The sequence below is a fragment of the Oryx dammah genome, unplaced genomic scaffold (assembly GCF_014754425.2).
Source record: "Oryx dammah isolate SB20612 unplaced genomic scaffold, SCBI_Odam_1.1 HiC_scaffold_2, whole genome shotgun sequence".
Taxonomy (NCBI): domain Eukaryota; kingdom Metazoa; phylum Chordata; class Mammalia; order Artiodactyla; family Bovidae; genus Oryx; species Oryx dammah.
This window is the reverse complement of record NW_024070186.1, coordinates 114,736,359-114,751,426: the sequence shown is the minus strand read 5'-3', so window position 1 is coordinate 114,751,426 and position 15,068 is coordinate 114,736,359. Positions and strand designations below refer to the sequence as shown.

The following is a 15,068-nucleotide window of genomic DNA, read 5'->3' as shown; positions in this document are numbered from 1 at the left end:
GATGTGTCTGGGCCTAGTTAAGATGATTTCACATTCAGAGTCTGAAACTGAAATTACTTTGTCACCTTCCAATGACTGGCCACTATGCTCGTCATCTTCAAGGCTCCTATCTCCTTTGCAAAACTTCTTGAACCACCACTGCACTATACTTTCGTTAGCAGTTCCTGGGCCAAATGCATTGCTGATGTTGCCAGTTGTCTCCGCTTCTTTTATGACCCATTTTGGACTCAAAAAAAAAAAAAGAAAGAAATCACTCAAATTTGCTTTTTGTCTAACATCGTTTCCTTAGTCTAAAATATGTATAAAATAAATAACACATAATAAGTCATTAGCAAATAACATAAAGCAGAAATATGCATTAAAATGATGTATAACATAGCCATATTTATTTAAGAATGTATTCCAGTGTCAAATGACAAATTTCAACAATGCAAAACCGCAATTACTACCAAACTAATAGAGCTGAAGAATTGATGCTTTTGAACTGTGGTGTTGGAAAAGACTCTTGAGAGTCCCTTGGACAGCAAGGAGACCCAGCAAGTCCATCTGAAGGGTAATCAGTCCTGAATATTCATTGCAAGGACTGATGCTGAAGCTTAAACTCCAATACTTTGGTCACCTGATGTAAAGAACTGACTCATAAAAAGACCCTGATGCTGGGAAAGATTAAAGCTGGGAGGAGAAGGGGACAACAGAGGATGAGATGGTTGGAGGGCATCACCGACTCAATGGACATGAGTTTGAGTAAACTCCAGGAGTTGGTGATGGACAAAGAGGCCTGGCATGCTGCAGTCCATGGGGTCGCAGAGTCAGACACGACTGAGCGACTGAACTGAACTAAATAGATATTTTTTCAAAAGTTCATTTGGGTTTTTTCATAATATGTAGTGAAAAACCTGTGGAAACTTTTTGGCCAACCGAATAATTGGTAGAGAAGTAGCAATCACTCATTTTAGCCATGAGAGTAGGAGATGTTTAGTATTTGGGGCAATATGACCTTGTGTTTTTTTCTGTGCTTAGGCAAAATGATGCATTAGCCTTGCTCAGTCTCATTATATTGTGTCTCAGAGTAACCTTGATGAGGTTGGAAGGATGTCTGATAGGAGAATAACAGCCCAGCTCTGAGAATGAGGCTGGCTTCTTATTGCAAAGCTGCTATTTTTTTTTCTTTCATATTAGGAGGGACCTGATATGGGTGGGAAAGATCCCCTGGAGGAGGAAATAACAACTCAGTCCAGTATTCTTGCCTGAAAAATCCCATGAACAGAGGAACCTGAGGTCACAAAGCGTAGGATGCAACTGAGCATGCATGCATGATATTTGGGAAATTAAATCAGATGAGTTAATCAGAAAAATTTTCTGAGGAGGGGAAAGCTTGGCATTTACTGCTTATATGTAGCCATCACATAGAGAAGAACTGAGAAGAATGGAGACAAGGGAAAAAGGGGGACAAATTGTGGAAGGCATTCCTATCAGAGGGAAACAGCAAGTGTGAAGAAACATCTCATTATACCTGAGAGGTAATGTTTGAAAAAAATACATCAGAAGTGTGACTCTTTGTTTCAGTGATTCTCAAGGGGTTGGAGGTAAGGGAATTCCAGAATCTCAAAACAGGGGGAGTAAAATCTCAGAAAGTCTCCAGGGGATGGTGATATGACAGTTCTCCAAGACAGATTGTCCCTTGTTGACTCTACCCTCCTCCACAGTTTCAGTTAGACCATCTAGGCTTTATGTGGAAAATTCAATTGATAATTGATAATTAGTTTGGCCCTATATATCATACAATAAAATTGCTTGTCCAGAAAGGTTTTACCACCATCCAGGGAAATAGATGGGATTGTTAGCAAATGCATGGGCTGTTAGTGGCAGATCAATTATCCTAGATATATTTTTCTTTACTCTCTTGAAACTAGATAGACTGTAGTGATTTTTACAATACGTCTAATATACAGAGTGTTTAAGTGAGGTCCCTGCTTCCATTTTATAGTGAAGAATTCCTAATAATATGGTTTTATCATTCCATCTACCTGTGCGTATCCAGTTGATGTGTTTAAACACTATTTAATAGTGAGTTTGAAGACATCATTATTACCAAATGCAAATTTAGCATACTAACACAAAATATATTTACCATGAAAAATATGCCAAACAGCAGAGAATGTTAATTATAACCATTCACTCTGAAGCCAGATTTCCTGGGTTCAAATTATAGCTCTACCACTTTGTAGTTATGTTACCATGAACAAGTTACTTAGCTCATATGCCTCAGTTTCTTCTATAATGTGAAGATAATAATGGTACCCACCTCAAAGATTTGTTGTCAAAATTAAAATATATTTTAAGTTTTTAGACTGCCTCGCTCATGATAAGCATTTCATAAGTGCTAGCTCTGTGGTAATGATGGTGACATTGTATTGGTAAAAGAAAAAAGTATTTAACAACATATTTCTATACTTTATGTGTTAATTATGAACTAAGAGTCGGACACGACTGAGTGAACTGAACTGAACTGGACTGAACTGAACTGAACCAGTATATATAAAAGTTCACAGATCTTATTAAAGAATGAATCATTTTACCTGTGATAATATATAGGGCCTCTTCTCTTGCTTTAAGAGAAATCATAGAATGGGTTAGTTTGGGGCAGTATCTTAAAATATGCTTTTAATTTACAGTATTTTTTCCTCTTTGACTTATTTGTCTGATTCATCTAGGCCTACCACAGATAATGGTTTTATTACATTCTATAACTGAATGTTTTGGGCTTTGCCTAAAGAATGCATTAGGAGTCTCAGCTCTTTAATTGAGGCAGCCATATTTAGTGTCACTGAAATAAGTGTGATAACAGCTTGATCACGTGAAGCTTGACGTGAAGAAAATACCTGCATGGTGTTAATAACATATTTGAATTTCAGACAACAGAAGACCAAAGAAAATTGCCACTCTGCCTGTCTTGATAAAATACCAACAGAGCTTGCTATTCATTTCACTATATGCAAAAGTTTATTTGAATTACTGTGAAATGTTAACAGAAAATCACTTGCAGTCTGGGCTCATGTCAGGTGAGAGGTATTAAAATATTGTTGAATGTTTATATATACTAACAAGTTTATTAACCAAAATAAAAGAAAGAAAACCATATTTGTTTGTTCTTCATATTCATTAAAACAAACCAGAGTGACCTGAGGAGAAATTTCAAGTATTTTAGTAGACCTGGATATATCAGACATTAATTTAAACACATACCTTTACTCTCAAAGTTCACAGCCTCAATAGAAAAGTGTAGAAAATTTCTATCAATAACCAATTTTTTATGTCCAAGAGAAAATCTTTTAAAAATTAAAAACATTAATACAAACAAAACTGGGAATTATGGCTTCTTTTTTCTGTGAACATGCACACACGTGCTCAGTCATGTCCAGCTCTTTGCGACCTCCAGGCACCTCTGTCCATGGAATTTCCCTAAGAACACTGGAATTTCCAGCTAAGAATACTGCAGTGGGTTGCCATTTCCTTCTTCAGGGGATCTTCCATATTGAGGGACTGAACCCATGTGTCTTGTGTCTTTGGCATTGACAGGTGGATTCTTGACCACTGGCACCTCCTGGGAAGCCCCAGTGAACATAAAGAATATTTAATTTCCAACGTGTTGAGAGCATCATTAAGTAAACAAACAAACAAACAAAAAACTATTCTTGTTTTAATGTCAAAGTATGTAAGATCTACCCGATATCACTTGCACTGAATTTAGGGACCACATTCTAGTCAGTTTTTTGTTTGCTTGTTTATTAATTTATTTTTCATATATATAAAAAATTCTTGCTAGACTGCTTTCAACTTCTAATGAACATGTTTGCACATAATTTAGGAAGCAAAGTTTTGGCTTTTCCTTTTCAGTTTTTCACTTAGAAAAATATCTTAGCATCTATAACTAAAGATAGTTAATATTCATGAATAGTCAATGTTCAGTTGACTGTAATGAATTGGTCCAAAGAAAATATGGATAACTGAAATCCATGGTGCTGTAAAAATTAAATTTTTTCCTCATAGCATCAATCTCCTGTCCAGAACTGCTAGCTAATAAACCAACTGAAGATATTTTAATTTTCATTTCTTTCACCTTTCCTTTCATTTTCTTTCACCTTTAAAATTTATATAACTTAAATCACATGAATAGTACTTTACAGTTTATAAGCACTTTTACATATATTACTACTTTTGATCTTTTCAGTTTCCTTATGGAGAAGGGACATTTATAGAATTACAGGTTTTATTATATTTACTTTATAGATAGATAAACTGTTGATCAAACATCATACTCTTTGTTAATACAGGGAATTGATCATAGGAAAATGGTCTGGAATGTCAAGCTTTATTGAATTTATTGCATTGCATGAGAAAGCCTCTGACCTCCCTTCCCACAATAACTCCTGTAGTCAGCCTTGTCTCCTACTGCCCTGTATCCATATCACTGTTTACTGTTTCTGATCTTTGAATCTTTGTCTTCATTTCCCTCTCTCCATATACCCCTGTCTGAAATTTGGCTGCTTTTCTTGAATATACAAATCCTACCAATCAGTCAAGGTCCAGCAAAAATTCCATCTCCTTGGAGAAGTCTTCCAGCTCCTATTGTTCTTACTGAAATAATACAGCATTTGCAGGCATTGGTTCTTAGGTTCCCAAGTGTTTCATTATTCAGTGTTTCATCTAAATTCTCCTGACAGATTATAAGCTGCAAAGAACAGACATCAACTCTTATACATCTTTGAAACCCACAGCACTCTAGCACTAGATACATTTGTAGTAAATTCATGATAAATATTTGTCTGTTTTTTTTTTAATCTGTCCATTGGAGCCATTGCTGAACTATAGATGATCTTACTGCACTTATATTCAAACCATGCATTGTACAATTTAGCCTCTATAGTCACTCATTATAGTTGAGTTCAGTGTGATCTTTTCAATATGTATGTATGCCAGTTGACCCTAGCATTGATTTCTAATAGCAGTAAAGCCCAGACATATGGCTTGTGGAATCAAATCAACTACATATGCCTGAAGGATTCTCTGAATAGAGCAGGCATTTGGCCCATATATCAGTATTGAGAACAGGAACAGGAAACGTTAGGCAGTGATTGCTTTTCTAGAGAATTACATTAGCATCACACACGCTGCTAGTCATAATTTCTCAGCAGATCAGGGCTATCTATCAATGGTACTTCCTGCGGTACAGCATATGAAAATGCATTCCATTATTCATTATAAATGATGCTGATCAGGCATATGTCATTACAAATTAAATTTTTAAAGAAGAGATCTCTATGTAAACATGGCACACTTGAGAGTCACTATTTTAAAAAAACATGAACACGGTACTTTATGGCAATTTGGTTTTTCTGGAATATAAGTATTCTGTTGAAAGAAAGAACTACTTTTGTTCATATTTTCAGGTGAATTTGGAGAAGTCTGTAGTGGGCGTTTGAAAACACCAGGGAAAAGAGAGATCCCAGTTGCCATCAAAACTTTGAAAGGTGGCCACATGGATCGGCAAAGAAGAGATTTCTTAAGAGAAGCAAGTATCATGGGTCAGTTTGACCATCCAAACATCATTCGCTTAGAAGGTGTTGTCACAAAAAGTAAGTACTGATTTTCTTTTATACATCTATCTCAATTATTTTTTAAAAAACGTTTAATAGCAATATCGCGGCTATTACAAGGATAACTCAGTTCAGATGTCATGTTCAGATAGCACCCCTCAGAGTCTTGGTATTAGGCTATGACAATATCAGAGTTTGCATTGGTTGCCAAACAGCTTTGAAATGCTTTTTATTACCTGTGAAGCATTTGCTAATTTAGCTTGAAGTAATATATCAAGGTAAAGGGTTATGTTTGTTTTTCTAATTTCTATAAGCAATTCACTTCTTCTAAAACTGCGTAAATTTAAATATAGGAGAAGCATTTAAAATACTTGTGGTCATTAAGTTAGTTCTATTTGGAAATAGATGTCATATACAAATATAGAATGCATTATCTAAAGTAAAGCTTTTAAATAAAAAGTTCTTTATGCAACCCGTGTTTATAAATGCCATTAGAACTTATATTATTTTAATTTATACAAAATCAAGAAATGAATTACAGTTTCTGAAATAAAAATCCTATTTTTACAGAAATAAGATCAAAAACCATTCCTTTGGGAAAAAAAATTTCTTGAAAATCCCAAATTAATCATATACTCCAAGAAATAGATTGCAATATATTCACTTTTATTTGAATAATGACAAGATGTATAGCTTAATATTTCTCCTTATTTTATTCACTAATGAGTTATAACATATAAAACTCAATACAGAATGGCATAAAAAACATAAAAATTATTTAAATCTTTGAGAGGCATTTTTCTTTCATAAAACTGAATTTTTTAAACTATGTAAATGAAATTGAAACTTCATGTTATATTTGGAGGAAGAAAGGTGTAAAAGCTTACTAAAAACATGTAATTGTGCCTGGAACTCAAAAGTCCTTTTCACAGGCCTTGGCTAACATGCTACCCAAGGAGAGCAGGTTACTGATAGCCATGGTAGCTTGGAGGACACTAAAGAATGCTTTTGATTTCAACTGTTGCCATGGTCTAAAATCTTAGTGGCCTTACTAGAACCTTCCAGTATTCATGCCCTTGTGTTATTCTCTTCCACGTTGATTCTGGGCTTATTCATGTGACTAGCCTCGGCCTGTGGTACATTAACAAGTGTGATGCAAGTGGAAGCATCTCACATGTCTGTCCAGTGGAGCTTGTCCTTTGGAAACACTCTGACACATGACTTAGTCTCAAGGGCTAAGCAAAGCCAGTCCATACGGAGAGGCCACATGCAATAGACTGCAAAGAAGAGTACTGAGGCATTTTAGTCACAAGAGCTCCCAGCAGATAGTCCATACTGAATGGCAGGTTTGTGAAGAACCATCTCAGACACTACAGTCCCTACTACAGCCACCAGATGGCTGCAGCTGCAATTGATATTTTGTGGAGCAAAGGAATCACCTAGTTTAATCCAGTCAACCTATAAAATCATGAGAGTTAATAAAATGGCTGTTTTAATTTGCTCATTTTGGATAGTTTATTACACAGCAATATATAACCAAACCAAACACCAGTTAGAATTCCACTCCTGCCACTGAAGATTTGTACAGTGTATGGATGTGAGAGTTGGACTGTGAAGAAAGCTGAGCACCGAAGAATTGATGCTTTTGAACTGTGGTGTTGGAGAAGACTCTTGAGAGTCCCTTGAACCGCAAGGACATCTAGCCAGTCCATTCTAAAGGAGATCAGCCCTGGGTGTTCTTTGGAAGGAATGATGCTAAAGCTGAAACTCCAGTACTTTGGCCACCTCATGTGAAGAGTTGACTCATTGGAAAAGACTCTGATGCTGGGAGGGATTGGGGGCTGGAGGAGAAGGGGACAACAGAGGATGAGATGGGTGCATGGCATCACTGACTCGATAGACGTGAGTCTGAGTGAACTCTGGGAGTTGGTGATTGACAGGGAGGCCTGGCATGCTGCGATTCATGGGGTCACAAAGAGTCAGACACGACTGAGCGACTGAACTCAACTGAACTGAATATAATATTATATATAATTTGGCCTTATGAAGTAGAAATCTTTTATTCTAAATCAACTGAATAGGTTTAATAGGATAATCTAAGGCACTTGTCTGCTAGTTTGAAATAATCAGTTTATTTCACCAAAACATCCAAACAATTAGCCCAGTGATTGCTTTACACCTCTAACAATCTTGTATAAAGTTAAGACCAGTGACCTTTACATAGCCTAATTTGTATGATTCCTAAGTGAAGGTCCTTATTTCATATCAAGAAAAAGACAAGCAAATATATATATATATTTATATATATATATATATATATATAAAGAAAGAAAGATAAAGAAAAGAAAGACTAATTGAGAAAGGATAGATTCAGTAGGCTTTTGAGTGGCAATAATCATTATAATTTTCGCTTGTAAGCATGAGACTCTGTGTGGGTCTGTGGCAGTGTGGTGATACTGAGGTGGATGGTGGAGATGCAGAAAGGAATAATTGCCACAGAGATAAGTGGGCATGTTTATACTGTTATCTTCTTGACTCAAATGCTATGGGATTTTTAGGAGAAAGACAATAAATAAATGAATGCCTCATTCCCATAAATACATGGTAATTGCTCCAAGATTGCCCTTAAGTAGCTAAGAGATACCTAGCAATTAATGTTCCCTAAAGACTACCAATTGCATAAACGATAATACTGACAAAGATAAAGATGCAGCGTAGGTTTATATGGCCATGTTAGTAGTGTCTTGGGGTTCTGAGAAATAATGCCCAGACTCTCAGTTGAAAGTAATGCAAAATTACAGATCAAAATCTTCATCAGATCCTTTTATAAATTCTTAATATGCATAATTTTTATCTTATATTAAGTTTTATCACTGAGGGAGGCATATTTTAAAGTTCTTGGGAACACTTTTGCTGTTTCATACTTGTACATATAACTACTTTTATACATCAAAGTTAAATGATTAAAAGCTGTATTACATAAAGAAATGTGCCTGATAAGAGCTGAACCTATTTGTTTGATACACATTACAATTTCTTAACCTAAGATGCAACTAATATAAAAAGAGTTTAATCTAGTTAAATCATATGCTTAGCACGTACTTTTTCTCCAAGAAGCAAATGGAAGCCATCAGTTAGAGCACAGACTTATTGCTATTAGTACCATGGATAGTACTAATTTATAACAATTTATAACAGGTGATCTATACACTAATGTCATTAACTATATATCCAAAAGAGAAAGTTCTACCCTTCTATAAAAAGATAAGAATTTTGATTAAATAATCAGTCTTCAAAAGACTGGCCCTTCCATTTGAATTCATGATGATATGGAAAACCAAAAGGAGAGAGAAAGAAGCACCTGCCACCCAGCTTAGGTAATAGCTAAATGTAAATGTACGAACTGTATCTCAAATCATAAATCCAGTGAGGAATAATAGAAATCAATCAGTACATCAAACAGATTCCCAAACATAAATTTATTTCATCATGGGATGTTGCTACAGACTCTGGAACAGCATAGAAGCTATAACAGAAAGTACTGGGCCTCCACAAACCATCTTTAAACATTCCAGAAAACTGTGGTGGTGGTTTAGTCACTAAGTTGTGTCTGACTCTTGTAACCACATGGACTGTAGCCAGCCAGGCTCCTCTGTCCATGGGATTCTCTAGACAAGGATACTGGAGTGGTTTGCAGTTTCCTTCTCCAGGGGATCTTCCCGACCCTGGGATCGAACCTGAGTCTCCTTCACTGCGGGCAGATTCTTTACTGACTGAGTAGGTTCCTTCCAAGTAGTTTTGATGGGTCCACATGGATGTTAAATCAGAGTAGATTCAAGGTAGTCAAATAGTAAATACACAAAAACTGCTTCTCTGCTCCCCAAATTGCATTTTAGTTGTCAAGTAATACATTCTCGAAGATTTTGACTATGACTGTTGCCCAGTATGATAGCTGCCTCTCCACCTTGTTGTATATTCTGCTACTAGACACTGGGTCTTGTACAAGTCACTCAATACCTTTCAGTTCAGTTCAGTTGCTCAGTCGTGTCTGACTCTTGGCGACCCCATGAATTGCAGCACACCAGGCCTGCCTGTCCATCACCAACTCCCGGAGTTCACTCAGACTCACGTCCGTCGAGTCAGTGATGCCATCCAACCATCTCATCCTCGGTCGTCCCCTTCTCCTCCTGCCCCCAATCCCTCCAAGCATCAGAGTCTTTTCCAGTGAGTCAACTCTTCACATGAATTGGCGAAAGTACTGGAGTTTCAGCTTTAGCATCATTCCTTCCAAAGAACACCCAAGACTGATCTCCTTCAGAATGGACTGGTTGGATCTCCTTCTCCTTGCAGTCCAAGGGACTCTCAAGAGTCTTCTCCAACACCACAGTTCAAAAGCATCAATTCTTCAGTGCTCAGCTTTCTTCACAGTTCAACTCTCACATCCATACATGACCAATACATTTAGACCTCAGTATTTTCCTCTGCGCAAAAGATTCAAAAGTTCAGATTGGATTAAAAAACAAGAAAGGTCATATCTAACCCTAAAATTTGTGTGTTTCATTCCTTTTCCAAAAGAAGAGTCATGAGGCGTTAGTGAGGAAATCTTGTGACAGTAATAAGTTACCACCCCACCTCCAACTTTATTATAACATCAGGCTGGTATTGCTGATCAGGAAGAAACAAAAAGTGCCTATAATAAAGTGTTTATCTTACAATCTGTAAGGTAGAAAAGTATAGGTAAGATTTTTGCTCTAAGCAAAATCAAGGTTTGGATATATGGAATATATGTTGGAAGGGAGTAAAATATTCTGTGAAACTGATTCTAATGAAAAAAATTAGGCATTTTTGTGAAATTCAACTACTCAGCTAGCTCAGCAAGGTTAAGAGTTTTGTTTTACTTTGTTTTGTTTTCAAAGAAACATTTACTGAGCACAACCAAGTTGTCAGACACGATTGCTGATTAAAACCTAAAGACAGAGAAAAAAGGTCTCGGTACTCTTGAGAAGCTCCAGTCCAGTGGGAGCAATGAACAAGTAGGCCACTATTTCCCAGTTCTGTGTGGCATGTGCTATTTTGGATACAATTATTCATTAACTTATTCATTATTTTATTCAGAGAATATTGCCTAGGTGCCAACTCTTCTAGTCACTGATGATAGAGTAGTGCAAAAAAGCTTTAACCAGCTGGAGGAAACAAAATGGCATCTAAACATGCCAATATAATGTTGGTTGGAGTATAGTTGCTTTACAATGCTGTGGTAGTTTCTGCTGTACAATGAAGTGAATCTGCTGTAGATATGCGTATATCCCCTCCCTCTGGGACCGCCCTCCCACCCATTGATGTCATCACAGAGCACAAAGCGGAGTTTCCTGTGCTTCATAGCAGGTTCCCACTACCTAACTATTCTACAGACAATAGTATATATATGTCACTTCATTTCCCAATTTGTTCCACACTCCCCTTCCCCCACAGGACCGTGCTCTACATCTGCATCTCTATTTCTGCCTTGGAAATAGGTTCTTCTGTACCGTTTTTCTAGATTCCACATTTATGAGTTAATATACGATATTTGTTTTTCTCTTTCTGACTTCACTGTGTAGTACAGACTCTGGTTTCAACCACATCACTACAAATAACCCAGTTTTGTTACTTTAAATAAAGAGGAAAAAACCTGAGTGAAGCAAGCTATGCTAGGGTTTGGTCTTCTAGGAGAGTATTCTAGGCAGAGCAAACAGTAAGTTCTAAACCCTTGTGGTAAGAAAGAATGTGGCACATTGGGGGAGCATCGAAAACAGCTGGAGCAAATAAGAGTACAGACTATATATTGAAAGAAAGAACTAGAGGCAGGTAAAACAGTAAGGAGGCTAGCATAGTAATCCAAGTGAAAAATGAGCTTGATTACTAAAATAAGCTTGGAAACAATGAACTCCAATTTGGAAATGATAGGGTGGAAATGTCTTGGATGTTTGAAGACCTCCAGGAAGTCTCTGAAGCCTTGGTGGGATTCTGGCCTGCAGGTGCAAATAATGGGCAGTAAGGGCACAAAACGGCACCCACTCCAGTATTCTTGCCTGGAAAATCCCACAGACAGAGAAGCCTGGCAGGCTACAGTCCATGGGGCCGCAAAGAGTTGGACAGGACTGAGTGACTAACACACACACCCGAGGGCACGAAAGAACCTGGAGAATAAGACAGAAGCCACAGCCTCAAAGAACACTATTGACAAAGCAGAAAAAAACAGTTGATAGCATGCAAGTGGGAAGAGATACAACCCAAGGAAAAAAGAAAGATGAGAGACCACAAAAAGAATAAAATGAGATTGTCTGTATTTTCTCTCCTCTCCTAACATTCTTAATATTGACTATTTACTGAAAATAGTGATGGATTATTATTGTACGGTTTCTGGAGTCTCCGTGGAATCTCAGGAGATTTACTGCAAAGTATTTGACATTTGGAATTATAATGTATACATATTGCAAAACAGAAAATGAGCCAAGTGTTGACTATAACAGTAACAAGCTGACATAGTCTGGTGGCCCTGTGCATCACACTGTTCAAGCTGCAATGGGGCTAACTGGGATCACCAGCTTACTTTCTTTCGGCCAGAGTGTATGTCCCTGTTTATGAGACAGGATAAACTTCTTCTGTATTCAGAAGGAATTTATCCTTGTCTCTTCAGTGTTTAAGTGTCTGAGTTTTCTCAAGGTCATTCACTCTAATCACTTCCCTAGATCTACAAACGTACTATCTCCTTTCTGTGGTCCTTTCCCTTTCCTAAACCAGGCTGCTAATTATTGGGTAGAGTTTAATAAGAAGTATCAGCTTAAAAATTCTAATAACAGGTTGCTCAGCTTGAAGAAAACACTGTAAGAACTAGAAGAGAAAAGAGAATATAAATAAACTTCCTGCTTACATAATGTTGCCTTTTAAAGCATCTAAATAACATTGAATAGAGCCACCTAGAGGGTAAAATCGTACTCATTTTCAAAAATGAAAGTTCTTTCCAAATAACTTATGATACAGTTTGTTCTGGTAAAGAGTTTGATGGCTCCTAATTTGAGAAGACTCTTGAGAGTCCCTTGGACTGCAAGGAGATCCAACCAATCCATTCGGAAGGAGATCAGCCCTGGGATTTCTTTGGAAGGAATGATGCTAAAGCTGAAACTCCAGTACTTTGCCCACCTGATGCGAAGAGTTGACTCATTGGAAAAGACTTTGATGCTGAGAGGGGTTGGGGGCAGGAGGAGAAGGTGACGACAGAGGATGAGATGGCTGCATGGCATCACTGACTCGATGAACGTGAATCTGAGTGAACTCCGGGAGATGGTGATGGACAGGGAGGCCTGGCGTGCTGCGATTCATGGGGTCGCAAAGAGTCAGACACGACTGAGCGACTGAACTGAACTGAATTTGAGAAGAACTAAAGATAAATCTATGTCATAGGTATTAATTTGCATCCATAAATTCAGGAGAATGAACCAGCTTTCCAGTCTGTAAGGTAAAGTAACCACTCGTTACTTGGGGGCTTTTTCACTGAGTTCCTGATGGTCTTATGTAAGAGTGAATAAAGACCAGTAGAAAACGTAATCACTGAAAGTGATAGGCCCCTTGTATATGTGACTTCTAATTGTAAAAAATTATCTCTGAAATTAATGAATGGAAATCTAGCAAAGTCCTTATTTAATCCTTTGATGAATATTTTTAATGCTTATTTTGTTTTTGTGGGAATATAATAATGTAACTTTTCTTAACTTTACATCTTGATATAATTTCAGAATTACAGAAAAAGTTATTCAAATAATATAGTTCCCATATAACTTTTATTTAGTTTCCCCTGATGTCTTTTACATAATCATAGGACTGTTATCAAAACCAAGAAACAAACATCTGTACAGTACTTTTTACTTAACTGTAGACTTTGACTCAGATTTTACTAGCTTTTCCACCAGTGTCCTTTTTCTCTTCTAAAACTTCATCCAGGGTCCCAAATTGCATTAGTTATCACATCTTAGTCCAGTCTATGTTTAATCTGTGCATTTCTTCAGTCTTCTCGTCTTTCATGACCTTGACAATTTGCAAGAGTACTAGTTAGTGATTTTGTAAAATGTCCAATAGTTTGGGTATGGCCATTGCTTTTTCATGATTCAATTTGTGGCTATGCATTTTTGCAGGAATATAACAAAAGTTACATATCCTCTTTAACGCATGGTATCGGGGAGGTTACATGTTGTCCACATACTTTATTCCTGGGGATGTTAACATGGGCCACATGGTTAAGATGGTGTCATCTAGATTGCTCCACTGAAACGTTACTTTTCCCTTTTTGTAGTTAATGTATATTCAGGAGGAGATCTTTTCAACTATACAAATATCCTGTTTTTCCTCAAACTTTTTCCCATTAATTTTTAATATAAATTTATTTATTTTAATTGGAGGCTAATTACTTTACAATATTGTATTGGTTTTGCCATACATTGACATGAATCCACCATGATTGTACACGTGTTCCCCATCCTAAACCCCTCTCCTACCTCCTTCCCCATACCATCCCTCTGGGTCATCCCAGTGCACCAGCCCCGAGCATCCTGTATCATGTATCAAACCTGGACTGGAGATTCTTTTCACATATGATAATATGTATGTTTCAGTGCCATTCTCCCAAATCATTCCACCCTCACCCTTTCCCACAGAGTCCAAAAGACTGTTCTATACATCTGTGTCTCTTTTGCTGTCACACATACAGGGTTATCGTTACCATCTTTCTAAATTCCATATATATGCGTTAGTATACTGTTTTGGTGTTTTTCTTTCTGGCTTACTTCACTCTGTATAATAGGCTCCAGTTTCATCCACCTCATTAGAACTGATTCAAATGTATTATTTTTAATGGCTGAATAATACTCTGTTGTGTATATGTACCACAGCTTTCTTATCCATTCATCTGCTGATGGACATCACAGTTGCCTCCATGTCCTGGCTATTGTAAACAGTGCTGTGATGAACACTGGGGTACACATGTCTCTTTCAATTCTGGTTTCCTCGGTGTGTATGCCCAGCAGTGGGATTGCTGGGTCATTTTATCATTCATAGTCAACCTTGCCTGCGACAGTTGCTACTGTTCTGTTTTTAATGGTGATGTTTCTACTTTGTTTCCTTCTGTATTAATCAGAACATTTCTTTAAGGGAGAACTGTACTTTAAATGTTCTTTAAATGGGCTTCCCTGGTGGCTCAGAGGTTAAAGCATCTGCCTCCAATGCGGGAGACCTGGGTTCGATCCCTGAGTCAGGAAGATCCCTTGGAGAAGGAAATGGCAATCCACTCCAGTATTCTTGCCTGGAGAATCCCATGGACGGAGAAGCCTAGTAGGTTACAGTCTATGGGGTCACAAAGAGTCGGACACGAATGAGCGACTTCACCTTCACCTTCACCTTAAATGTTCTTTAGAGAATGTTCTTTAAATGGAATTATAC

At 37.3% G+C, this 15,068-nt stretch overlaps 1 protein-coding gene across 1 annotated transcript in view; it reads left to right on the top strand.

Annotated features, from left to right (window-relative positions):
* LOC120853062 (ephrin type-A receptor 6) overlaps positions 1–15,068 on the top strand; it is a 287,861-nt gene that overhangs the window by 43,123 nt on the left and 229,670 nt on the right. The window contains exon 4 of the mRNA XM_040226667.1: positions 5,451–5,636. Within this exon, the coding sequence (XP_040082601.1) occupies positions 5,451–5,636 (186 nt within the window). The remainder of the gene's footprint in view (positions 1–5,450; positions 5,637–15,068) is intronic.